General features: G+C 36.7%; 1 protein-coding gene across 3 annotated transcripts; it reads left to right on the top strand.

Annotated features, from left to right (window-relative positions):
* The first annotated feature begins 152 nt into the window (after window positions 1–152).
* PRMT9 (protein arginine methyltransferase 9) lies at window positions 153–27,907 on the top strand. Of its 3 annotated transcripts, XM_069493039.1 has the most exons (12): window positions 153–551; window positions 2,906–3,054; window positions 8,823–9,059; window positions 9,573–9,740; window positions 12,034–12,136; window positions 13,073–13,179; window positions 15,537–15,729; window positions 18,153–18,336; window positions 19,955–20,672; window positions 24,045–24,198; window positions 26,881–27,003; window positions 27,283–27,907. In XM_069493039.1, the coding sequence occupies exons 1-12, from the start codon at window positions 363–365 to the stop codon at window positions 27,496–27,498; spliced, it is 2,541 nt and encodes an 846-aa protein (XP_069349140.1). In that variant the 5' UTR covers window positions 153–362; the 3' UTR covers window positions 27,499–27,907. The 3 variants fall into 3 exon arrangements, with proteins under 3 accessions (XP_069349140.1, XP_069349141.1, XP_069349142.1); XM_069493040.1 differs by lacking the exon at window positions 2,906–3,054; XM_069493041.1 differs by lacking the exons at window positions 2,906–3,054; window positions 8,823–9,059 and having other exon boundaries at window positions 12,069–12,136.

Raw genomic sequence — 27,907 nt, 5'->3', positions numbered from 1 at the left:
CTGTCACAGGCTCCTAGCGTAGGCGCGCTCTAGGCGCATGCGCAGTAGCCACCCCGCGCCACCCCTCCTCCAAGTGAGCTGGCGACTACGGGCCGTCGTCGGGAGCGCTGACGTTTCACGGTGTGCGCCGCCCCAATGTCTGCGGTCGCTGGGTGTGCGCCGCGGGCTGCGCTGCCCGCCCTGCCGGGAGAGGGCGGAGCTTCCGCTGGGCCAAGGTGGGCGCGCTTTGTCGCCGTGGAGTGATAGCTTGCTCGTGCTGGCTCTTAAGCAGTTGCCAGTCCCGTGGACGTGTAGCCTCGAGACAGTTTTCTCGTTCCGTTTAAAAAAGCATCTTCCCTTTGGACGTACAAACGGTGACTATCATGTCGAGCTCGCAGGCCAGGCCCCGCCAGGAAACCGGCGGTGGCGCCGGGGCCGCCGGCCGGGACGAGTTGGTGTCGCAGTCCTTGCAGAGCGCAGAGCACTGTCTGGGCGCCCAGGACTTCGGCACCGCCTATGCCCATTACCTCCTTGTGCTCAGCCTGGCGCCGGAGCTGAAAGACAACGTGAAGGTGAGGACCCTTTTTTCTCTCTTGCGGGCAGATCCAACATTCTTGTAAAAAAAAATAAGAAAATTAAGCGGGGAGGGGTGGCGTTAGGGCGCGTGGCTGGCGCTGGCTGTTAATATTTACCGTTCACCCTTGATTCCTTTCTTTTATTTACACTCACGTCCAGCCCCGCAGAATATCCTGTCGGCTCCACCTTTCCAATGTGTAGAATCTTCTCACCACCACCTTTTTTACTATCCTGGTTCAAGTCTCAGTCATCTGCGGACTGTTGCAGTAGGCCCTCAGCTGCGGTCTCACCTGCAGTTTATCTCAACAGAGCCAGCTTTTTCCAATAAAGTCAAATGACGTCACTTCTCTATTTCAAACTTCCTTCTCACTTAAAATTCTAAAGGCCCTTGAATTGCAAATGAAGTCTCAGGTGATCCTCTCCTACTCTTTATATCTAATTTAATCGTGTTCCTCCCTCAGGGCCTTTGTATTTGTACCTACTGTGTGTAAAAGGAATTTTTCATTCTCTGTAGTTGAATGAAATTTGCAATCAGCCTAAAGTCATGGTATTTGATGATGCATTCTGTAAGTTTTAATTATTGGATTATTTGCAAAATTATTCTGTTGAAATGAATGTTTTTTCAAGTAATTTTAGAATCTAAATTTCAAAAAATGATTTACCTTAATTTTGCCTTCAGTTTTCAGCCATAAGCTGTTTTGCTTTATTTAACTGAGGGTTTCTCAACCTCAGCGTTGTTGGCATTTTGGACGGGATAATTCTTTGTTGTGGGGGGCTGTCCTGTGCATTGTATGGTGTTTAGCAGCGTCCCTGACCTCTACCCACTAGATGTCGGTAGCATCTAGACGTTTGTAGTTCACATACATTTACTGTAAGTTTCAGGACTAGCTGGCCTCCTTCACGAAGAGATGATAATACATTGAGATAAACACTTTGCTCCTCTAGGTAGGCAGCAATAGAAAAATGGATCAACCCAAGTGCTCTTTCCTCAGTTCTTTGCTTCGTAATTTCCTCTTCTGTGAAAAGGGTTACTACCTCTTTTAAAGATATTTAGTGTGTATTAAAAGTACGTCTAAAATTTGTAGTGCAATGTCTGGCATTCAGTAGGGTTCAGTAAGTTTTGTTTTGTTTCCTATAGAACGAAGTCTATTTCTTTGCATGGGCCCTTTGTAAAAGTCTCATTTCCTGCTACTCTATTCCCCATACCTGAGCTCCAGCCACACCAAGCAACTTAATCTGTATATGCTCTGATCCCTTTTATATAATCTGTGTTTTTTCCCTCATCGTAGATCTCCTTGCTTATCCTTGTCTGTCTGGTAAACTCCATTAAGATTCAAGTTTCAGGTTTCAACTCTTGTGTGTAAAATGTGTGAAGATGATTTAAAATGTTTTCATGATAAAACTGGAATGACTAAAGCCTTTCCTCTTTCCACAGTGTTGCAGTACGGAGCATGGCTGGAGGGAGATGGGATTGGAGTAAGAGGACAGTGAGAAGGCTGTTGCTGTAATCCAAAAAGTGGTTACAGGGCCAGTTTAGGTTGTAACAATGGGAATGGAGAAGTGATAGATTTAAAGATATTGAGAGAACACTGGCTAGGTTTGAAACATTGTATGTGAAGTTAAGGTACCATTAAAAGGTGACTTTGGGGTTTGAGGTTGAATGGTACCTTAATTTTATATCCTCTGTGAGAGGAATGTGATGAGTTCAGTTTAGAACGTTTAGAATTTTTTAAAATCGTATGTTACATATCTCTCTATTTGGCCTCTGTGAGGATAAGACAAGATGTAAGTTGTTCATTATTGAGTTTTAGCTCCATTTCTTTGCACCCTGATTGTTCGGGAAGTATTTAAGTTGAGCTACATTTGAAAGGGGTGAGGATCCAGTGCCTGATTGAGATGACTAATAGGAGGCTGTATCTATGGGTCTGAGGTTCAGAAGAGAGGGTCTTGGTGAGGATGTAGATGTAGCCTCCATTAACACATGGGTTATAATTAATTCATTGGGAATGGATGAGAAAAGAGAATAGGGCCAAGGACAAACTCTTAAAACATAGGAGCCCACAGAAAGGAGGTAGGAGAATCAGAGTATGATATGGCAGCTAAGAAGAGAGTGAGTTTAGAGAGTGGTCAAACTTTCTAATTCTGCATACTATTGTCATGTAGGTGGTAAAATTCATTCATTTGTGCATTTGTTTATTCAGCAAACAGTGTCTACTAAAGCTAAATGAAATTTAAGGTGATCATCCAATAATAGTTAATTTCCATTCTCTGGAATCTTCAACTAGTGTTATCTATTCTTTCATTCTTTTATGTTATTGACTAATTCGTTATTTTCTTCTTGTTTGTAAAGGAAACTTTTCAGTATACACTCTTCAGATGGGCTGAAGAGCTTGATGCTCTCAATCGAATACAAGACTTACTTGGTTGCTATGAGCAGGCCTTAGAACTGTTGCCTGATGATGAAGTGATTTGCAATAGTATGGGGGAGCACCTCTTCAGGTTTGTAGTAATTTCCGTTTTAATTGTTAAGAGTTATTTTTTATCATTGTGGATCAGGGATAAATCATACAGGGATTTGAACAGGGAAAGTTTAATATAGAGAATTATTAACTCTAGTGGGATAGGCATAAGGAGGGATTGGCTAGGACGTAGGAGAACAGAAAAGAATGTAGAAATAGCAGATATAATATATAGTATCTTGGCAGTTTTAATATTATATAATATACTACATAATAGTCACTGCTCCTAGAGATGAGACAGAGTATCCAAGGAAGAGTTCCCCTCACTGGGCTGAGATCCAGACCTTGCTGGAGAGAGAACAGCTGTGGTTCACAGGATGGCAGAGAAGTCACTGTGGTGCCTTGCCAGGGAACTTGTTGTAAATCTGTTTTTTGGAACATGCTGTAATTTTGCCTTTTGGGGTGCCAGAGAAAGCCTCACAAGGAAGTAGCCCACCAAAAGTACTTCGTTGTAAAACTACCCAGTAGCGTTTGGGGTTCTGGGGGAGGCTGCTGACCATCGGATGCTGCTGCCTGTGCACTTCGGGAGTCTGGTGCTGGAGAAGCCTTGAGGCCACTGGAATCAGGAAGCAAAACCCTTTCCTCCTTTTCAGAGACAAGGTCTAGCCCTGTCACCCAGGCTGGAGAACAATGGTGCAATCATAGCTCATTGTAACCTCAACCTCTTGGGCTCAAACGATCTTCCCACCTCAGCCTCCTGAGTAGCTAGGAATACAGACATATACCACCATGCCTGGCTTTTTAAAAATTTTTTTGTAGAGATGGGGTCTCACTATGTTGCTCAGGCTGATCTTGAATTCCTGGCCTCAAGAGATCCTACTGCCTTGGCCTCCCAAAGTTCTGGGATTTCAGGTGTGAGCTACTGTGCCTAGCCTTTCCATCACTTTTTACTGACAAAGCTTACCCTTGTGCCACCTGGTGGAAAAATATTAAAGGGCCAGATACTGTTTTCACAGAGGGTGAGTTTGGCAGTAACTGGCTATGTTAGGGATCTCCAAGACCACTCCCAGATTTGCTGATTTCCTAGGAGGGCTCACAGGACGCAGCATATAGTCATAGTCTTGGCTCTGATTTATTACTGTGGATGGATACAAAGCAAAATTAGCAAAGGGAAAAGGTGCATGGGGCAAAGTATGAGGGAACCAGGAGTAAGCTTCAAAGGTCCTCTCTCAGGCATGTCACACAGGACGAACTTCATTCCCCCAGCAACCAGTTACGGAAGCACTCATGAAATGTTGCCAACCAGGGGAGCTCATTAGAGGCTCAGTGCCCAGGGTTTTTATTGGGAGCTGTACACTTAGGTACCCTCTGCCTGGTACATACCAAAATTATAGACACCTAGAAGAAAAGCAGGTATTGGCATAAACCACATGATTTGTATAAATCATTTAGGCAAAGTGAGCCACTCTTATCAGTTAGAGTAGTGGGAACCCTCCCAGAATCCAGGTTACCAAATACCAGCCAAGGGTCAGTCTTATAAGCAGGTCTTTCAAAGAACAGCAGGCAGGCCTGCTATGTTAACTCTTTCTGCACACAGACACATGTACATAAAGAATTCTGAGAAAGTAAAGAAATTAAAATGAAAGGTTAACATTGTTTCTGAATTCGAAGGTTTCAGAGTAGTAGGGAAGGAGCATGGTTCTGCCAAGTTGAAACGTCATAGTTGCTCACATTCCTAGGGATTTAGTTAATGAATCTCATTTCATGTGTTCTTTTAGTTATTTTCATGCATTTCCCACTAATTGTCTCCTCCTCCTCTCAAATCACATCAAGCTAATGTAAGTTTAATGTTGTTAATAATGAACTACAGTGTTCCTAAGTGACCACAGAATTTCTCTTAAATGTATCTTGATCCCATTAGCTGTTGAAAATCAACCTGATGGTTTTGTTTCTGGTGCCCATGGGCACCTTGACTCAGTGGACTATGCAGGGCTTGGGCTTGGAGGAGGGAGTATATGTAATCTGTACTGGCTTTGAGAAATTAAATTAATTGTGCAATAGACTTATTGTTTATTATACATTTTTTTCCAGTATGGAGAAAAGTGTCTTATAAATAACTTTTTTCTTAAGAAGAACATGGATCATTAACCTAACAAATATCACCCCTCCATGTGATAATTAATGTAAACTTTTTATGTGATGATTCACTGTAAGATGTATGAATATTTATTATAGTATCAAATGGCATGTCTCCTCAGTGAGAAAACATTTTGAGATTTGATGTATAGAATTTTTTGTTAACAGTTGCTTATTTAAAAAAAAAATTGTAGCTGTCAAGATAGAGTGCCTTTGGTTGAAAATGCCAGTAAGTTGAAAATGTGAGATTGACTCATTATGGTATTCTTTATGTGTATATAAGTGTTTTTGTAAATGAAATATGACTTCTTTTCTATAGAACAATCTCTTTTTTTATTGGGAGTTTTTGCTACTCTCCACAGAAACTTTATAATTAGAAAAACTGCTAAAAACCCCAGATTTTTCTTTTGGCTTTGTTTTAATAAATCTGGTCTCACTGCTTTGTGCAAAATAATGGGAGAATTCTTTTTTAGGAAACACCATTATGATCTCTATTCTATGCAGAAAGATAATTTTACATGTTCCAGTAAATGTTCTCTAGTATTATTCTTTTCCTCATTTGGTTATATTAAGTTTTTGTTTTTTTTTTTTTGATACAGAGCCTCACTCTGTCACCTGGGCTAGAGTACCATAGCGTCAGCCTAGCTCACAGCAACCTTAAACTCCTGGGCTCAAGCAATCCTTCTGCCTCAGCCTCCCCAGTGGCTGGGACCACAGGTGTACACCACCCACCCGGCTAATTTTTTCTATTTTTGGTAGAGACGGGGGTCTCGCTCTTGCTCAGGCTAGTCTTGAACTCCTGACCTCAAGTGATCTTCCCGCCTGGGCCTCCCACAGGATTACAGGTGTGAGCCAGCACGTCCGACCTATGTTAAGTTTTATTCAATGAATTTTTCTATATAAGAAATACTTTACCAGTCTCATTAATGTAACTCCTATGCAGTTTAACAGTCTTAATTAATGTGGCCTTGGGAGTAATAACGAATACTCCTTTAAGAAGCAAATATTAGATAAGTTTTAGTTATAGAGTATGATAATAATTAGGAAAATAAGGCAGATAGTGAGCAGAGGCTTACTTGTTTTCATTAACAGCTAACCTGATGAGATACAGATCCATCTCTATGAATTAATGACCTCTTTCCATTTAAATGAAATTTGTTTAAAAAGATTTTTTAAATAACTCCTCAAATTAGTTAAAAATCTACATTTTAATTTCAAAGTTTTCTTTTGTTCTTAAGTTTGTGTAAGGGGAGTTACTCTATGAGATTCAATTATATTCCCAGATTGTACCCATATAGTGATCGTAACAGTCTAAGATTTATGTTTCAGGATAGATTCAATTGAACAGAAAATTGGAGCTCTACACATTTTTGGCAGATTGTAACTTTTGGTGACCTCTTCTTGTAGGACATTAGTCTGAGCAGTTACCAGTCACTGAGACAAAAAAGACTAGTTTGTTTTGGGAAAATATAACTAAGCAAAATTTCCTTTCTTGATTTGGTTTGTTTGTTTGGTTTTTTTTTTTTTTGAGATACGTTCTTGTTCTGTGGCCTGGGCTAGAATACAATAGTGACATCATTATAGCTCACTGCAGCCTCAAACTCCTGGGCTCAAGCGATTCTCCTGCCTCAGTAGCTGGGACTACAGGCATGTGCCACTGTGCCCATCTAGTTTTTCTATTTTTTGTAGAGTTGGGGTCTCAGTCTTGCTCAGGCTGCTCTGGAACTCCTGGCCTCAAGGGATCCTCCTGCCTCTGCCTTCCAAATGCCAGGATTATAGCCATGAGCCATTGTGCCAGGCCTAAGCAAAATTTCTAACTGAAACATTAGCAATTCAGAATTTGCATTGGTTTAAATGTGGCTTTTGCTCTTAGCTTTTTTGTTCTATGCTACTTTTCTCATCAAAAACAGTGTATCATTCAAGCTCCACCAAAGGAATCCCTGTTCAGGAGAAAAAGATTTCCAAAGTAAACAATAGCTTCCTCTCCTGACATTTATTTGTAAAATAAAATATGTCTGGAGTGTCTCAACTTTACAACCTTTTGTTATTTCAATAGTATTAGATTTAAACAAAATATATTTAAATTGCTAATCAAGAAGATAATGTTTTTCCTAGTCAAAAGAGAAAAGGCATTACTACAGTTCACTGATATTACTGATACATGTTAAATCTTTCAATATGAGAAACACTTTGAGTGGATTATATTTTTTATGTTAGCATTACAGTTTAAGAAAACTGATGATGTATCATATATCAAACCTAAGGGAAGCACAAGCCCAGGAATTATTGGGGGGGGTTTGGTGTTGATTTAACAGATTGATCATTGATATTTGAAACATTTTTGTATATCCATTGCTAAGTTAGTCTCTCAATAAATATGATTACCTACTATGTGTATGGTACTAAACTGTGTGCAATGACAGTTGCAAAATAAGAACACGATAGCTCTCCCTTCAAGATAATTTAAAAATAACGTATACTAACCTTAAACATTTTGATTAACATAAAACAGGAGTGCCTATCATTTGACTTAGGTCCATTGCTTTTTGTTAGAGTGTAGTCCCTGTTTGGAGTTCCAGAATGTCTTTTTTGCTTTAACCATACCCAGAATGAATAGTATTGAATAGTATGATTAAGTTTCTTTAACATGGACAGAATACTTAAAGGTGCTTGTGAAGAAGTATGAGTGAGAAGGGTTCTGCTAGCTCAGTTGTGTTCAGTGTGTGGTCCCCATGTTGGTACTGATCCACAAAGTACTGGTTAATGACAGATAAGTACACATAGTGAGAATAAGTGTTTACAAATGTATATAGGAATTCGACGTTGCTGTAAATCCAAGCATATGTTTAGGGAACTCTCATGTTAAAGAGAGTGTAGGCTAGTTTGGGTGCTGCTGAAATCTGATGTATGTGAGCTGCATACTAACCATGTGTAGTACAACTGTGTTGGCCTACAAAAGATTAGATACTTACAAAAGGAAGGAGAGGTTCTTCACTACAGGCAGTTTGAGAAGCACTGTTCTAGGTGGTTTGATAGTTTTTCCCTGTCTTTTATTTTTTATTTGCTCACATATAATTCAGTACCAGGTTTTTTGTGTGACTTGCCTTTGATTTTTTCCAAAGCATTTAGTTTAGTGTCCTTGGACACAATGATTCTCATTTTGCAGTCATATTTATTTACTTTCTGTAATTTTTAAAATACATAATTATAGTAAGCACAATTGTCATAAACTGGTCTGGCATCTGACTCTTGATGACCGTCCAGCTCAGTTGCTGAGAGAAAAGGTATGCGGGCACACCAGAGAGGCACCTGCTGGCCATGGGTGTTAGTATGTTTTACAGAGGGAGTGGTTTCAGAAAGAACTGGTGTTCTAGTGAGCTGGTTAAATGGAAGATGACTAGAGCTCTCCTACTATACTTTAATACAATAATAATTTATAGATAAGTACTTGTTAGTGTCCTAGAATGCACAAATATACTAGAGTTTCAGAAAAGAAAGAAAACATCAGGAATGCAGTCCTCACAGAAGGCTTCCCAAAGGAGGTAGCCCTTGGGTTGGGAAGGATTTAGGGTGCTCCTAAGGAATTCCCAGGCCAGGTGAGTGGCATAAACAAAGGCATGGATGGATACCATATAGTGGAATATATTTTGTCTTTGTCATTTTTTACTCTAGAATGGGCTTTAGAGATGAAGCAGCTGGGTATTTTCATAAAGCAGTGAAACTAAATCCTGATTTCAATGATGCAAAGGAGAATTTTTATCGTGTTGCAAACTGGTTGGTGGAACGCTGGCACTTTATCATGCTCAATGACACCAAGAGGAATATGATTTATAATGCAGCAATCCAAAAGGCGATTTGTTTGGGCTCCAAAAGTGTTTTGGACATTGGAACAGGAACTGGAATACTAAGGTTTGTTGTAATTGTGCTTTAATTATAATTATATATACATGTATACTAATGTAAACTAAATATTTTGCCAGATATGAATAATTTAACATTGGAATTTAAAAACATTTCTTATAATCTTGTTGGGGTTATTCATGCAACTATTATTGTATTTTTCACTATAACTTTTATTTTACCAAAAACTGGACATAACTGCTGAGAAAAATTTGGATTATTATTGAAATCTTGAATAATGAATTTTATTTTTTTGTACTGACATCCTGGTGGAACCTAGTTGTCCAAGTTGAAGCCCATTAGTATTCTTCATGCCAGTAGTGTCTTCTTAGTAGAGTGGATGTCATGATAAATTTTATGGTTTGTTTCTATACAAGAATATTGGTTCATTTTTTAATGTGGAATGAGTAGTGGTTGTGTTAGGTAATAAAAGGAAAAACCCTGTGTTTAAACATCATAATTCCATTAAAATAAAAAACAGTGGATTATTTTTTCTTGATGGAACACTTTTTTCTCTTGTAGCATGTTTGCTAAAAAAGCTGGAGCACATTCTGTGTATGCCTGTGAGTTATCCAAGACCATGTATGAACTCGCCTGTGATGTAGTGGCAGCAAATCAGATGGAAGGAGCGATCAAACTCTTACATATGAAGTCACTTGACATAGAAATTCCAAAACACATTCCTGAGAGGTATTATAATATATACTCATTTTAGTGTTTATAATTCACTATTTTATTTTTTAAAAATCAAAATACATTTCTAGTTCCTAGTCCAAACAAAAATGCTAAAACTCTTATCTTGTAAAGATTTGGGTATAGGAAAGTTTAATATAAGACAGATATTCATAACAATGTCAAATTCTTTATTAAAAATATTTAAATATCTTGAAAAATTTGTGGCAAAGGATATAATAAATAAACTTGACCATTAGCAAGTTACTTTACCTATGTTAATTTCATTGTTCTAGTTTGTAAAAATGGAAAATATATCCTGTGTGGTCAATAGCTACATAAAAACAAGACGTGAACAGATTAGACTTAATGGACTTATCACCTTTTGTGTTAATGTCCTTGTTTAAAATGAAAGCTTTGGAAGTGTCAGCTGTCAATGTATTTTGGACTGAGCCCTATAAATTATTTGAATATAATCGTTTAAGTTTTGGCTTTTTAGTTTGTCATCTCACTGTGGTTCATATCATGAGGGTGATAGAATTTTAGAGCTAGAAGGGATTTAAAAATCATCTGGTCCACCACTATCATTTCAGAGAGAGTTTTCTTTATATAGCATTAGCTTTACTACCTCTCTTGGGTTGATCTTCTCATCTTAAATTCAGTTTATATTGAAAGAGAACTTTTTGTACTCTTATTGTTATTTGAACTGTGACTTTAAAAATCTTCTTCTATATGTAATAATATTTATGTTTGCCAGTGCCGATACTTTTTAGTGGTCTCTACATTTGTTCTCATGAAGGAAGTCCTATTAGATTGTTAAGGCAAACATACCCATTTTATAGGGAAAAAAACACTTTCCTGAATTGCATTGGTCTTCTTGGGCTGCCATAACAGAATACCACAGACTGTGGCTTAAACAATGGACATTTATTTTCTCACAGTTCTGGAGGCTGGAAGTCCATGGTCAAGGTACCAGCAAATCTGGTTTCCTGTGAGGGTTCTCTTTCTGGCTTGCAAATGGGCTGCCTTGCTGTGTCTTCACGTGGCCTTTGCCTCTGTGTAGGTAGAGGGAGAATGATCTCCAGTATCTCATTTTCTTTTATAAGGACACCAGTCCTATTAGATTAGGGCCCCACCCTGATGATCTCATTGACCCTGTTTACCTTCTAAAAGTATCTATCTCCAAATATAGTCCCTTTGGGTACTGGGGCTTCAACAAGAGTTTGGGGGGACAGGGGGAAGATACAATTTAGTCCATAGCATGAATCAAAGTTACCTTAATGTAATCTGCATTTTTCTCTCAGGTAATATTGTAGAAAGATCTGCTGGCTTTGAATCAGGAGATAGGGATTCCAATTCATACTGTATTCATTTTGACCTTAAGCAAATCCCTAGACTTCAAGATATTGTACTAGATGATTTGAAACACCCTCTACATTCTAAATACATGCAGTCATAAATATTGAATATTTTCTGTATATGTAATATTGGAGTGAGGCACTGTAGGAGATATCAAAGTTCTTGCCCTCAAGGCATGTACAGTCTAGATAGGAAGATAAAGAATATTTATGAAACTTTTCTTCTAACCACATGAACGATACTGGCAATAAGTGCCAAAGGAGTTCAGAGAAGGGAGAAATTTTCTGGTGTATCTCTGAGTAAAATTTTCTAGAAGGAAAGAATGGACAGAACAGCAGAGCTCTGGGCTAGGATTTTGTGAAAACTCACAGGTAGTGGGTAAAGCAAGAGAAGTGACAAGAGAGGCACAAAGTTTAGGAGGCAAACATGAATGATGTAGCATCATAGAAGGGACAGATGGGATTTTGAGAGAGAGGGCTCTCACCTGCTTTAAATTTTATTTGTAGACCAAGCAAAATGACAACTGAGAAAGGATTCTTTTTGATAAATAGGGAGTCCTTGATGATAGAGAATATACTTATAGAGTATTAGATAATAGAAATCCAGTTACTCAGCATTAAGAAAGGGGACTGATAAAGGTAATGAACATGAACCTCTGTTGTGGATTTAGGCAATGAAAGAATAGCCTGAGGAGGCAACAGAGCAAGTGAAGGTTGTCTCCCCCACCTCGCACTCCCCCAAATCAAGGGAAAGGAGCCAGTGGAGAACAAGAGGAGCCTGAGGAATGTTGGGGTCAAGTTCCTCAAGATTCAGGGGCAGATATTAAAAATGAAATGTATTAGAAAATTTTACATATGAACTGTTTCTATAATATACTCTTCTCTCTTCTTGACATCTTTATGTAATAGCATGATATTTTACTTACATATATCTTTAAAAAATCATTCTGTAGAGTGTCCCTAGTTGTAACAGAAACTGTCGATGCAGGTTTATTTGGAGAAGGAATTGTGGAGAGTTTGATTCATGCATGGGAGCATTTACTTTTGCAGCCAAAGGTAAGCAGCATAAAAATACTTAAATTTGATTTGCTAAGCAATATGAAATATATTTCCCATTGTCAATGTGTAGATGCTGTGTGGTTGGAAAGAAATCCATGCAAAAAACATTTAATAACATAGTGCAGTGTATATCTGTGTGCCCAAATAAGGTATACAGGAAAAAGATACTCCAGGAAAGAATTCATAGGAATTGAGGTTACTTTGTGGAGGGACTGACTATGGAATTCTCTAGAGTAGAGTTGAGAAAAGGGAGGTACTTTCAGTCTCACAGCCCTCACTGCTTGGAATTTTGGCAAATTTATCAAAAGGGAGGGAGTGGAATGATTACTGGCTTGGTATAGTTTTATGGTGCCTGTTGAACCCAAGACCAAGTCTTATAATTGCCAAATTATATTTTGCATTGAAATTCTCTACTGTATTTTTTTCTCTCATCTAGCCGTCAAGAAAAAAAAAAAAAAAAAAAGAAATTCTCTACTTTAGCCCATAAATCATAGATTTAGTTTATATAATATGTATTATGAATGAAAGGATTTTAAAATGTAATAAAAATTCACTATTTACAGAAAATGAATTAGATTTAAAATAGCTAAAAGTTGAAAAGAAGAGTAATTTATTTAAGTAGGATATTGGTTTCTCAAAGTCATACCCCAAGGTGTTTTGTTCTATGTAGACTTTTATAGCTCACTTCCCCCTTCCTTCTTCCTTCTTTCCTTCGTATTTGTATTGTAAAAAATATATATATACATGTACATACATACATAGCAATGAAAATACTTTTTAAAGCAAAAAATCCTCAACCTTCTTATTTTTAAGTTTTTAAAATTAATTTTCATAGCTTGTCATACACACATTTTTACATACATGTAATGTTTATATTACATAAACAATATATTATGTTTTATATTATATAAAATAATATTATGTATTTTTTAGACCAAAGGTGAAAATGGTAGTTGTGAAAAGTATGGGAAAGTTATACCAGCAAGTGCTGTTATATTTGGCATGGCAGTAGAATGTGCAGAGATAAGAAGACATCACAGGTAAGTGACTTTAAATAGTGACTATCTGAAAATAGTAATTTTAAGGAGAATACTTCAAAGGTTATTTAGTGAATATTTATTTTGGTGAAGATTTATAGTTTTGTGACCTTTTTCTATTTTTAATTTTTTAAAAAGGAACTTCAGAATTAAAGATAACTTTCATTTTGTTAATAGAAAATTAATTTTGGTACAACTTACTATTCTTTAGTTGTGTGTTAGATTCACGTAGAAAAATATTAAGTAAGTTCCAACTGATTTTAGGTGAAGTTGGAATAAAAAATTCCAATGTGAAAATAAGTTTTAGTTTTAATTAATTTCTTCCTTCCATATCCCTTTTCTGTAGATTAGATAATACTAAATTTGATAACTATACTGTGATTAAGAGACTATTCTAATTTGTAATAAAGATACACTGAAGTGTCTTTTGAGGGATAAACAGGCATGAATGCAACCTACTCTCAAATGGTACAGAAGAAAGAATATATCTAGAGATAGAACGATAAAGCAAATATGACAAAATTCTAAAAATTTGGTGAATTTGGTTAAAGGTTGTGAGGGTTTTTTATATTGTCCTGGAAACTATGTGAATTTGAAATTATTTTCAAAATTAGCAAATTAAGAGCAGAAGAAAATATATATAGTATCTATATATGTTTGAGCAAAATATGTGCACATATTATTAAACACATAAAAAGGTATGGAAAGATACATCAAACTTAGTGAAGGAATGAGGGCAAGGAGTATTGTGAAGGTAGACTTTTACTTTTTACTGTATCGTTTGAAGTTTTGACAATGTTTACATTCATGTGTTTTATAATAAAAAGAACTTATTTGTCATATATTTTTTGTTTCTGTAACTTGTGACTTTCAGTTAAGAGTTATTATCTAGAAGTAGACAGTTTGAACTTCTGAAACGTTATAAAGGGAAATAGTCTAAAAAATAAATACCACTGAGGTAAGGTGAGATGAGGTTGAGTATTTTCCTTTTACAAAATGGTGTTACTAAAATGTTTATGAAGTGTTTTTTCCAGTGTAAATTTTTATTGACTTCAAACATTTTTATAGTAAGTGCATAAACCATAAATGTATGATTTGATGAATTTTTATGAAGTTGATACACCTGTGTAAGCAGTGCTCAGATTAAGGACCAGAGCATTACTACTACCTTGGGAAATCCCCAGGAAGAAACCCCTTCCAGTTACCAGCACCCCACTCCCCCAAGATTAGCCATTATCCTGAATTCTAACACCATGGTTTAGTGTTGTCCATTTTGAATTTCATACAAATAGAATCATACAGTGTGGTTTTTTTTGGTGGCTAGCTTCTTTTGTCCAACACATCCATGTTGCATGGATTTTGTTCATTCTCATTACTGAATAATATTCCATTGTATGAATATGCCACAATACATTTGTCTAATTTACTATTTTTTTTTTTTTTTTTTTGAGACAGAGTTGCTCTGTTGCCCAGGCTGGAGTGAGTGCCGTGGCGTCAGCCTAGCTCACAGCAACCTCAAACTCCTGGACTTAAGCAATCCTACTGCCTCAGCCTCCCCAGTAGCTGGGACTACAGGCATGCGCCACCATGCCCAGCTAATTTTTTCTATATATATTTTTAGTTGGCCAGATCATTTCTTTCTATTTTTAGTAGATACGGGGTCTCGCTCTTGCTTAGGCTGGTCTCAAACTCCTGACCTCGAGCGATCCACCCGCCTCGGCCTCCCAGAGTGCTAGGATTACAGGTGTGAGCCACCGCGCCTGGCCCCTAATTTACTATTGATAGACATTTAGGTTATATCAGTTTTTTTTTGCTATTGGAAATAGTGCAGCTATAAACATTCTTGAACATTGTTTTCATGATAATATGCATGAATTTTTGTTGGCTGTATTCCCAGAAGTGGAAATACCAAACACTGTGAGGTTCCTATATGGAGGGAATCTGGAATAGGGATGTTCATCTTGAGTTAATACTACAAAGCAACATTTCATATGCTTATTGGCCATTTGAACATGCTCTTTTGTGAAGTGTCTGTCTTTTGCCCATTTTTGTTTGTCTTTTATAAATTTGCAAGAATTTTAAAATATATTTTGGATGTGAGCCCTTGGTTGAATTAAATGTATCCTCTCCCACTCAGTGGCTTGCCTTTTTTTTTAGTAATACTTTCTTATAGGGAGTTTTTTAAAGAGCAGAAGCTCTTTTACAGTTAGTGGTTGTGTGTGTGTATATGTAGTTTAAGCAACCTTTGCCCATGAGGTTTTATTTCATTTTTATATTGTATTTTTTCTGGATTCAATACTAGGTGTGTTACTTGATTCTAAAAAAGCCCATTTTCCTCCTTTTATATCCTTCCTCACCAGAGTGGGTATTAAGGATATTGCTGGTATCCATTTGCCAACAAATGTGAAATTTCAGAGTCCAGCTTATTCTTCTGTAGATACTGAAGAAACAATTGAACCTTATACAACTGAAAAGATGAGTCGAGTTCCTGGAGGATATTTGGCTTTGACAGAGTGCTTTGAAATTATGACAGTAGATTTCAACAATCTTCAGGTGAAAAAAAAGCTCAATTACTATTTTCAAGCATAAAATTTCATATATTATTTAAAATAATACATAGAACAGTCTTATTTTATGAGTCTGCATGAGATTTCACTTACTGTATATAAAGAAAATGATTTAAGGGTAATTGTGGGGAGTTAGTTATGCTCCCCTCAAAGAGGTTTTTTCTCCTCTGATCAGGTCTCTCAGGCAGGGGTCATCGCAAAGGATGAAAAAATAGTAGGAAATAGAAATAAAAGTAAAATAATGATAATATATAGAGCCAAAGATATAGTTTATAAAGTAAAGGTTTATGAAAATAGATATAAGGAGGGTATCTGGATGGATATATTTCTTCCCGCATAAAATATATCCCAGACTGAAACTCCACACAGGTATTTTATAGGGTAGATACAGGTTCCCGTTGCCCTTGGCAATGGGATTTATATATTAACAGGCAGTTTGTTTTAGGGTCAAAGTCTTCTAAAAGGCTACTATAGATTCTTTAACTAACTCTAACTAGGGGAACAATGAGTTATAAAATCTTTTTGGGGCAAATTTCTAAGTTTTATGATAAGGCTATTACTTTAGCAAAAAATAGAGACATCTTGGCTCCGGTGATTGTGTTCTTGGGGACAGAGATGATCTCAGAAGTCAACATGGGCTGTGCTTTGTGTTAATTACTTTAACCCATGGTTCCCTCTGGGCCCGGCTTGGGCATTAGCATATCTATCTGATCAGCTCTTATCTCCGGGGTCTTCGCCTGTCAGCTCTGGCAATCTTTTGGTTCTAAGGGAGGCCTGCCTTATCTTTCAAAACAGGTGAGAACCATAGGCCCAGTTTATAGCTGTCTCTTTGAAGTGTAACTATTACTGACCGACAAGACGCCCTCCTGAGACAAGACGCCCTCCTGAGACGAGGCAGCTTTTGAACTAACATTTATTTTTTCTTTAAGGCAAATCCTTATTTGACTTCTGAAATCAAATCTTGTCTCCAGAAATATAGGGGGCATTTCTATAACTCAGTATTCTTAGGCTCAACAGGTAATTAGAATTTCCTGTTGAAATTATTCACTTTTAATATTAAAAAAAAAAACCCCTAAGATGTGTTGGGAATGTATAGTGTGCTAGGTGCTTTTACACACGTTCTTAGGGAGCTCTTATGACTTGCTGCAATAGAATTATAATTATCCTGTGCTATACAGATGAGGAAATTGTTGCTCACATTAAGTAATTTCCTCCAAATTATTCACCATGTAAATGCAGCGACAGGCGTTCTAACTCAGGTCTTTCTGACTTTTCTTTATATCCTGCTGCCATTTCAAATTAATGAAATGAACAGTAATCCAAATCTCTAGGTTGTATGTGGTCTTAGGGTGACAAGCCTTCACGGTTTGCCCTGGACTGAAGGGTTCCAAGACATAGGTCAGTTTTAAAACCAAGACAGCCCTAGGGAAAGTGGGACGAGTTGACCACCCTTGTGTATATATGTGTGTGTTGGTAGGTGGTGGGAGGATGTGCTGTATAAAGTGCCCAAAGAAATCGGGAAATGTTACATGGAATCCATCTCTGAAGGTCTTTGTGTAAGGTTAAATGTTGAAGTACATAAGTGTTATAAATGAAACTTGTCTGGGGATAAGACTTTGTGAGGCTCATGTTATCCTAAGATTTTTATAATTTAATAGACACTTTCCTCCGTTAATTGTCACTAGGTTGTTCTTGAGGTGGTCTGGAACTAATTTAACAATCAGGCATTGCTTACCAAGACTGAGCTGTCTTTCTGAGCTTTTAAGAGCATTCCTTATCTGATATAACATTTCAATAGTTTAAAACATAGTTGTAGCTGCTAATTACCCCAAAGCTATCCTTTTATTACTTTAGGCCTTTTTATTTTAATTGTTTTTGCCATACACAAGCCTTATGAAGGTTTTAATTTTGAAGGTAATGTCTGCCTGTTTAACACTTACAAGCAGTACACAAAGATAGAAAAGACAAAGTCTTAGTATTTTTCTTCCTTTTAAAAATTTCGCCCCTTCTTTCCATAGGTCACTGGCTTGAAGTGCATCTTTTCAGACTTGCTTTTCTGTTCTTCTGCAGACACACACACACACACACACACACACACACTTTTTAAACAAAACAATCCCTGTTGCTTTGCCACTTGTCTTTTTCATTTTACAATATATCATGGACTTCTTTCCACATCAGTAATATGTTATCTGCCTCATTTTTCAAAATAATAATTGCATGGTATTCCAATATAATAGATTAGAGCTTCCCATCCAGTGTACCTAGATGGTATAGGTGTGCCAAGATACTGATTCCCTAAGGGAGCTGGGCAGGACTAAGAACTTCAGAGATGGAAAATGGTATGATCTTGAGGCATGTATATATTAAATGTATAAAACCCTCTCATTCCTTTCATATTTTTCTCAGGAATTAAAAAGTCTTGCAACTAAAAAACCTGATAAATTTAGCATCCCTGTTATTACAGAGGGCACACTAGATGCTATTGTGGTTTGGTTTGTGCTCCAGCTTGATGATGAACACAGTTTATCCACAAGTCCTAGTGAGGAAACATGTTGGGAACAGGCTGTCTACCCTGTACAGGACCTTGCAGGTAGGTCTTGTCTAAATTTTTTTTTTAAACTCATAGCTTTAATCTTCTAAGCATTTGAGTCAGTGGCAAAAAAAAAAAAAAAAAAAAAATTACTTTGGATATGAAGTTTTCGGTCAAGGGAGGTTGGTTAAATCTTTCAGAATTTTATTTTTCTTTTTCAAAAGTAGTTTTAAATAACGTGTAGTTAAGAAGAGAGACTAAAACATAACTCTGCTGCATAGTACTCAGAAATACCTATCATTAAATAATTTCTTCAGCTCTGATTTTTCTGGTTATCAGTAGATGAAAGAAATGCTGGTTCATCATTTTATGGAAAGTATTGGAAAGTATTGCTTTTAGTGTTGGAACTGTTACCCCTTAGGGAACCTGATGGCATCTGTGGAGCCCCAGGTGGTAAAAATGCACACACCCCCATAAGCACAAAATTTTGCAGTTTTAGGGAGCTCATGAATCCATGAACTTCCCTAGGGAAGCTCTGTATTAAAGATTTTTTTTTGTATAGGATTTTTTTTTTTTTTACAGCAGTTTGAATAGATTTCAGTAAGTTCAGAGCAGTTGAATTACACAGAAAAACTGTACCCTTTTTGAACTGAAAGGTAATATATTTCTGTTTCTGTTTAGTGTCTTCATCAAGAATCTAATTTGGCAAGGTCATAAAGTCATGGAATCAGTATGGTGTTGTGGCTAGTAAGGTATTTCTGGAGTCAGTCAGGTAGATTTTGGATTCAGATCTTGGCTCTGTTACTTACTGACTCCTTCCTGGCCATCCTTGCCGGTTATTTCTCAGAGCTTTTGTTGTGTCATATATAAAAACAGGATGATACTGTCTATCTTGCAGAGTACTGTTACAGGGATTATTAGAGACAATGGGTATAAAATGCCTGCCACAGTGATTGGCACTTAGTAAATGGTATTTTTAAATTTGTGTTTATTCTAATTCTCTTATACCTGTACTAACTTAGACAGATGGTCTTTTGTTTTTTAATCCTTCTTTGGGAAGGACATTTTACGTGTTTAAATATAAGAATAACAACTTGTATTTTCAACTGGTTCTTGCCCTTCCTTATACTTTCAAATTTCTAAACATGCAAGAGTTTCTGAATACTTGCAGTTAAGAAATATTACTGGTATGGAGTCTGTTGAATACTGCCTTGTTCTTTTGCGAATTTCTCTCAGAGAAAAGAATGTCCCTTTAAGCTAAAGTGAGGTTTGGTATTGATCCCTGAATTTCATCTTTGTTAATGTTAGCTTCATTACCAAAGATGATAGAGTCCCCTGTAGCCCTCCACTCACCCCCAAATTTGGGGATGTGGTGATACCTAGTGAATGAAATAAAAACACTATAATATTGATAGACTTAGGGTTCAATAATGGAGCTCTTGAATGTCTCCATTATACTATGAGTTAATTGAATCCTTAAACTTCAGTTTTTTCCTAAGTAAAGTTGATTGGATTTTCCTAGTTTTTTGTATATTGAATGCATAGATGTGATCCTTCCTGTAGTGATTTAAAGAATGGGGGGTTAGAGGGGAAGATGGAAATGTTTGTGTGATCCCAGGCTTACAAGTACTCCATGTTAATCAGTTATAATTTTTTCCTTTTTTGCTGTTTGATGAAGACTACTGGATAAAGCCTGGAGACCATGTGACGATGGAAGTGTCTTGTCAAGACTATTACTTAAGAATCCAGAGTATTAGTGTCTTGGGTTTGGAATGTGAAATGGATGTTGGAAAAAGTTTTACCAAGAATAAAGGCTTACTATCATTAGGAAATGAGGCTGATCTCTGTAGTGCCCTGGCTAACCTTCAGACCAGTAAACCAGATGCTGTAGAGCAGACCTGTGTATTGGAATCTACGGAAATTGCTTTGCTTAATAACATCACATATCATGAAGGCTTTAAAATGGCAATGAGGAAAGTTTTGTCTTCATTGACCCCAGAGAAACTGTGTCAGGCCATGGATACGCACTGTCAGAATAATGAGATGGGCTCTGGTACAGGACAGAATAATACTGCACAGAGCACCCCTGAACCTTTCTATGTGTTAGATGTGTCTGAAGGCTTCTCTATTCTGCCTATCATTGCTGGCACACTTGGGCAGGTTAAACCGTATAGTTCAGTAGAAAAAGACCAGCATCGTATTGCTCTGGACCTTATATCTGAAGCCAATCACTTTCCTAAAGAAACACTTGAGTTTTGGCTGAGACATGTGGAGGATGAATCTGCTGTGTTGCAAAGGCCAAAATCGGACAAGTTATGGAGCATAATTATATTGGATGTCATTGAGCCATCTGGGCTCATTCAGCAGGAAATAATGGAAAAAGCTGCAATATCCAGGTAAAACACAAAATAATAACTTTTGGGTTTTTTTGAGCTCAAATTTCATGAAATTCCTTTAGTTCTCAAGTCGTATAACTATAAAAATGAGTCAAGATCAGTGTATGTTCCCCAAGCTTTGCTTTTCAGGACCTGTGACTTCATTCCTTTCTCTTTGTATGCATGCTATTACCGATTTTTTCCCCCTAAAGGCATCTCCGTACTTAGGTGTGAAGAAGAGAACCTGCTTTGGGATTGGACTGCTTATATATAATATAGGGAATTAGGTGGAGCTCTATAAAAACAGATAAAACATTCAGGGTAAAAAAGGAAAAGTCAAATTTCATCTTTATATGTAAGAAACAAACACTACACATTTGAAAGCCTATTGGGAGAGCAAACTGCTTCTTAGGAATAAATCCAAGTCCTCTTGGGTCTTAAAATCTTTATTTTATAATACAGTTCTCTCCCTAGAAGTATTTCTTTTTCAGTGTAGGTTGCTTGAGGTAAACTTGGCCTTAATATTTAATATTGGAAAGCAAATTCAGCTAAGCTACAAAGTCCTTTAGTTGCTGCCACATCTGAAAAGAAGGTGTAACATTTGGATACCCAGATTTAGGAAAAATGAATGTGTTACAGAATTTAAATTTTGTTATATAGGAACAGTGAATGACCTTCCAGGTTGGTGAGCACAGTGAGGTGCAGGGAGGAGAGTGTGTCCATAGAGGGCATGGGAACTCTGTGTACCTCCTTTCCCCATATCTCGCTGTGAGGGATAAAAAACAAACTCTTTTTTCCCTCTACTCACATACCACTCAATACAGTACTTCCAACCAGATGTGTAGGGATTTCTCCCCACACACCAAGCAGTTCTCTAGCAGACGCCAACTGGATATCGTCTAATTCAATTCAGCTCTGACACTGTCAGCCTGGAAAATACATCAGATCCCACAGGTTGAGGGCTCAGTTCCACAAGACTGCCCATCACTTCAGATGCCAGTCACAAGTAGTAGGTTGTCACCTGTACTTCTTGCTGGGAAGCTGTAAATCCAGGATTCCCAAGGCCCCTTCTTCGGGTTCCATTAATTTGCTAGAGTGGCTCACGGAACTGAGGGAAACAGTTTACTTATGTTTGTCCACTTATTATAAAGGACACAGATGAGGAGATGTGTAGGGCAGGCATGTGGGAAGTGGCAGGGAGCTTCTGTGCTCCCAGGCACACCACCCTCTGTGAACCTCTGTGTTCAGCTACCTGGAAGCTCTCAGAACCCTGGCCTTTTGGGTTTTTATGGAGGTTTTATTATGTAGGCATGACTGATTACATCATTGGCTATTAGTGATCAGCTCAACCTTTTGCCAATCTTTTGCCAACCTTATTCATTCAGATAATTTTAATACATTGAGTTTTCAAGATTAAACTCCATCCATTTGAGGAAAACCGGTAGATTTCTCCAGTAATTTACGAAAACAAAATTTTAGCTGGCTTGGTAAGGGCATAAGTTTGGAATTTTGTTAACAGCTGTGTAATTTTGTTAAGAGGTATGAAATTTCATTAATTGTGGAGATTCAGTTTCTACTAGACTTTACCTAAAATGCTAAAAAATTGCTAGGAATAGCAAAAATGAGTAAAGCATTGGGGTCAGGGTGGAGTCTATTTTTAGGCTAATCCATGTATATAGGATTTATTACAACTCAAAGGCTCATGTGGTTATATTTAGTGAGTGAAGAGAGATTATCTTGGTTCAGGTGCATGACTTATATTTATCAATCTGATGCCATTACGCTTAGGAGTCATAGCTAACTTTGCTTGCTGAATCTATGCTCATCACATCCCCTCTGGGTATGATTTGGCTTCCTTTAGCTTGTCTATAGGGAGAGAGTGAGCTGTTACAAGAGTAGCCTGTTTACTTATAAACTTTTCCCTTAACTTATTTTGGAAAATTTCAAACTTAAGAAAAATTGTAATAATAATAGTGAATACTAGATTATTGTTTTGTTTACTGAGCCATTTGATAGTTGGTTATTGGCATCATAAACTTCATCCTTACTTTAGTATTTAGCATGTTTCTCATAACAACAAAGGGTTTTCCCCTACATATCACAATAAAATTACCACTCAGGAAATTTAACATTGATAAAATACTATTATTAATATTGTCCATATTAAAATTTCTCCTGTTGTCCCAGTTAATATTCTTTATTGCTTTTTACACCCAATCTAGTTCTAATCAAGGGTTCTGCATTGCATTTAGTTGTCATGTCTCGTCATTATAATTTAATTGTCATTCTGGCTTTAGGTATTTTTAAATGGTTAAGAAATTGAGATAATCAATTTAGTAAAAGCCTGAAAGATTAATTAAAAGCTTTATAATTCAAGAGCAGAAGTGTCAAAGTGGTTTTGGGAATTGGGGTGTTTTATAGTTTGTCTAGGTTTTAACAATGATCTATTTAGGGAAACTACATAGCATGAAATTTTAGAAATATATATGAATTACCTTTTTAGATATGCACAAATGTGTTGGTGAAATGTTAAGTTCTGTATTTTATAAATAGATCCTTGCTCTATATATTTAAGTTAGGAGTAAAAACTTACTGTGAAGATCCATACGATTACACAAACTCCACCTGTCTAGTATCCTATTCTGGAAGTTCAAGTAGAAACAAGTTTAGAATATTCAGTAAAAATGAGGAGTTTGACATTTGATTATAAATGTGGCAAATGAAAATAATTACTTGGTTTAAAGTACCAATCTAGGATCCTGCATGTCATTTAGTTTTCATGTCACTTTCAACTCCTTTATTCTAACGGTCTGTCGTGACATTAACAGTTTTGAAGAATGTGGGCCATTTTTGTAGATTGTTCCTCATGGTTTTATGATTAGATTTAGATTATCCATTTTAGAGAATAAATACCACAGAAGGTTTATCACATTTAGAGACATGTGGTGTTGCCTTATCCCATTATTTTTTATGTTAATTTAGATTACATGGTTTAAGTTGTATCCACCAGATTTCTCCAAATAAGTTACTATTTTCCCCTTTGTGATGAATAAGCATTTGTGGCGGTGATGATTTGAGACTGTGTGTATGTCTTTTTGGTAGTCAAACTTTCACCTACTGGGTTTAGGATCCATTGATGACTCTTATCTGAATCTAAAGAATTAATATCCATCCAGCCGACTAGTTATTTTTCTCTTTCATTGATCATAAGTCACTTTGTTTGACTTGCTGGGAAATTATTTCCAGTGGCTTACCATTCTGAACTACCAGCCAGTAATAACAAAGTCTATTAGACTGTTTGTAATCTTAATTAATTCATCATGATTTTTAGGTATTGATATTTATAAAATGTAGGGAACCAAAAAGCTTTTAAAAATATTATGTCTTCTTTAGGTGTTTACTACAGTCTGGAGGCAAGATCTTTCCTCAGTATGTGTTGATGTTTGGGTTGCTTGTGGAATCACAGACACTGGTAGAAGAGAGTGCTGTCCAAGGAACAGAACGTACTCTTGGATTAAATATAGCACCTTTTATTAACCAGTTTCAGGTAAGCATTTAAGATGAAAAGATGTTCAACCACAATGTTGTTATCCATAGTCTATGTTATCTCTCTCTTTGGTTTTATTTAGTCACTGTTTAGCTGAATTAGAATGGCAATCAGTTTCCTAGAGCAAAGGAACTTGTTACAGGTAAAAATCAACCTAGCGATTAGAATAACCAAGGAATTTTGTCATGACTACTGACAAAAGTTTATAGATACTCCTCTAAATCAGTATGAAAAGTAGGATCCTAGGTTTTAGTCTTATGAAAAAGCATGCTCCTTGTCTAAAAAAGAAGCATGGAGAAGATCTGTGTTCTAAACTTAAACCCTTACTTACATTGAAACCTCAGGCTGGCAGCTGACAGGTGTACACAGCTGATGTCCAGAGGCAAGGCAGTCACTGCATGGAGCAGGAATGTAGGAGCCTAGAAAAGTGGAGCTCAAGGAAAAGGGGTTAGTCTCTGTTTAGGAAACAAGCAGTCCAGATTTAGAAATGAGGGTGAAACTGGCACAAGCACTAGCTGCAGAATGCAAATTTGTGAGTTAAAATAGTGGGAGTGGATGGAATGTCTAAAGAAGAGGTTTGGGGTCAGAGACAGGTGAGAAATGGGTGGGGTCTGCCATGCGAACCAAAGCAGAATTTTGGGAAGTGAGGTATTGAGTACAGAATTAAAGGAGTGATATCTAAAACTTTTATCCAAAGGCTATAGACAGTAAGCTCTTAAATATGCACATTTATATCTTCCATGAACAAATAAATTACTTGAGGAACTTTTCTCAGGGCTAGTTAATTAAGGTTTTAGAGTTTAACACACTGCCACACTAGAAAAAAATTTTTTCCTTGGGGTCATGATGTTTTATTATGAAAATAGAATAAAAACTTCCAAAACAAAACAATCCTTTCTAATTTAATGAAAAATTTGTTATTTTCTATTGTTTTCTGTAAGTTATATGCAACTTGAAAAATATTTCTTTGTATGGTCCCAAAACGCCATGATCTGCTATCTTTCTACCTTATTCACTCTTGATTCTGACATCAACAATTCTTTGATTCTACCAGAATCTATTAATACAATATATTGGTCCTGCCATCTTTTCACTGTACTTTCACCTCATATCCTCTCTTCCTTCCTTAACAGCTTATATTCCGTGGTCTATATTTTTTCATATTATTGTTTATATGTTGAGTTGCAACACATTTTGTTCATTGCCGAAGGCATAGATAGTTCTGAAGTATCATTCAGCTTTAGGAGTCTGGCAAGTTGCAATGGTATTAAGTGACAATAAAACATTCAGTGTTAGTAAAGGTAAGGAGAGTTTCAAGGCAATGCTGTTTTATCTGAACATAGCTAAGAAAGATTTGTTAGTGACAGTAACATTGAGGTTAACGTTAACATTAATATATTAATAGTTCTCACAGCTCCCAAAGTGAAGAGATGTGTGAGTTACATAATGTTTCACGAGGCCCTGGGCTTAAAACTGTCTGAGTTAAATACAACTCACATAGCAGTTAATCTCAGTTTTTCGGAGGGTTTAATAAGAGAATACACTTATCAGAAGATAGAGAAGTTTGAACTATTTAGAACTCTAGAGAACTCAAAGTTAAGAGCTCTAGAATGGTTATGTGAAAGGAATTAGCAAAGAGGACAGAAGTGGCCAGTAGATTAGATTAAGAAACAAAAGTGGGGGCAGACCGTGAGGTATGGGTACAGCTGTGTGGGGGATTAGGGTGCAAGTGATGAGAGGTGTGGTGATGGGGAATCTAGGGCTGCTTCTGGTGGCTGATACAGTAACAGGAATAAAGGGCATAATGAGGAGTCTTAGGAATGGTGTGGGCTTGCTGTGAGATTTTATGGGTTGGATGCTTTCAAGGATGGCCTGGGAGAGGTGGATGTATCTGTGTCCTCTGTTATACCATGAAGGTTGGACTCTAATTATTTTATAAAAAGAAAAGTGGTTTTTAAACCAGTTTCCTTTCTATTTCAAATGAGGAAGAGGCTAAAAATTATTAGTAGCAGGGTTCCCTTGCTTCTAAAATTGGTAAGACACTTAATAGCAGTGGTTCTCAACTTTGTACATTAGAAACATGGGGGACTTTTAAGAACTACGATACCTGGCTCCTAACTCTAGATTGGTCTGGGGTGTGGCCTGAACAGTTGGGCTTTTTAAAAGTTCTCCAGGTGACTTTAATTTGCAGCCAAAGTTGAGAACCATTGCCTTCTAGAAATAAACTTATTTTCTGAATGAAATCCACTATTGTTTGGTTGAATTTGGCATGTTTTCTCAAACAATTCAGTAATTAGTGTTGTGATATTTACTTAATAGTTTATAAGCAGATCCTTGGCTTAAAATTTTTAGAGCTGTTTGGCTTACGTATAGATTTAATCTGCTTTCATCCAAGTAACAGATCTATCGGTAATTGAAACCATAGCAAATCATTTAACCTGCCTAAACCTTGGGTTTTTTTCATTCCTTCAATACTGGGATAGTGAAGTTCTAATGAAAGCCTTAGGTTGATATGGGAATGAATATAAACGAGGTAAGAGATGAGAGAATACTGAGCCAAGAGAGAATACTGAGCCAAGTACCAAGCAAGCCTTGACCACAAAAGGAATGTGTAAAAGTGAAAAACTTGAGCCCTAACTACAAAAAGATCAAGTGAGAGTGAAAAATTTGTACTTTCTCTAGGTACCTATACGTGTCTTTTTGGACTTATCTTCATTGCCCTGTATACCTTTAAGCAAGCCAGTGGAACTCTTAAGACTAGATTTCATGATTCCATATTTGAACACCTCTAACAGAGAAGTAAAGGTAAGGACAACATACTACTTTTGTCATGTTCAGAATAATTAAATTAGGCAGTACTTTGAATACATAGTTTTAGCCACATTCTTTGAAGACTGAAATCTTATTTTATGAATATATAAAAATAGATTTGAGTAAATATTAGTGAATAAAATAGGTTAATATGAATTGGGTGATTAAGTGTATTTTTAAATAAATTGTATGTAAAATCGACTAAAAAGAAGACTTACCTGAGTCTACTCTATTTATTCTGATGAAATTTTCGTAATTTCTTAATTTTCATAGGTACATATTTGTAAATCTGGACAAGTGACTGCTATTCCATTTTGGTATCATATGTGCCTTGATGAAGAGATTAGGTTGGATACTTCAAGTGAAGCCTCCCACTGGAAACAAGCTGCAGTTGTTTTAGATAATCCCATCCAGGTTGAAATGGGAGAGGAACTTGTACTCAGCGTTGAGCACAACAAAAGCAATGTCAGTATCACAGTAAAGCAATGAAGAACAGTTTTTCAATGAAAATTGTTTAGAGCATCAAATACAAAATCTTGTCTTAATTAGTGGGGGGCGTATAAAAATTTAATTCCTTGTAATGGTCAGATATTTCAAAAAATTGACATTAATAAAGCATATTTAAACTATCCTAAATTAAAGAGTGGCATTATTGTAAAAATACTGCTACTGACTTGCTTTCTTGAAGAGTACAGCATTTCCAAATTAGGAAACTTTTCTTTTTGCTGGATTTTACTTAATAGGTATTTTAAAAGTCTCACCCTCATTGTCATGTGTCAACAGTAAGTTAAGCAAAACTTTTAGCATTTTAGGCATACATTTTAGGCATCTTAGCCTTTTTTTCTTAAATCCAAACTTACAACTGGGAAACAGTGAAAGTAGGCTTCCACTTAAGACT

This window comes from Eulemur rufifrons, chromosome 18 (genome assembly GCF_041146395.1).
Source record: "Eulemur rufifrons isolate Redbay chromosome 18, OSU_ERuf_1, whole genome shotgun sequence".
In the NCBI taxonomy this organism is placed as follows: domain Eukaryota; kingdom Metazoa; phylum Chordata; class Mammalia; order Primates; family Lemuridae; genus Eulemur; species Eulemur rufifrons.
The sequence above is the reverse complement of the archived record's forward strand: the minus strand, read 5'-3'. Positions and strand labels throughout refer to the sequence as shown.

Bases quoted from the DNA above. Each gene is read 5' to 3' on its own strand.
- PRMT9 (XM_069493039.1), top strand. From the start codon at position 363: ATGTCGAGCTCGCAGGCCAGGCCCCGCCAGGAAACCGGCGGTGGCGCC. The intron at 9,060-9,572 runs GTTTGTTGTAAT...TTTCTCTTGTAG, and splicing joins ACAGGAACTGGAATACTAAG to CATGTTTGCTAAAAAAGCTG. The intron at 15,730-18,152 runs GTGAAAAAAAAG...TATTTTTCTCAG, and splicing joins TAGATTTCAACAATCTTCAG to GAATTAAAAAGTCTTGCAAC.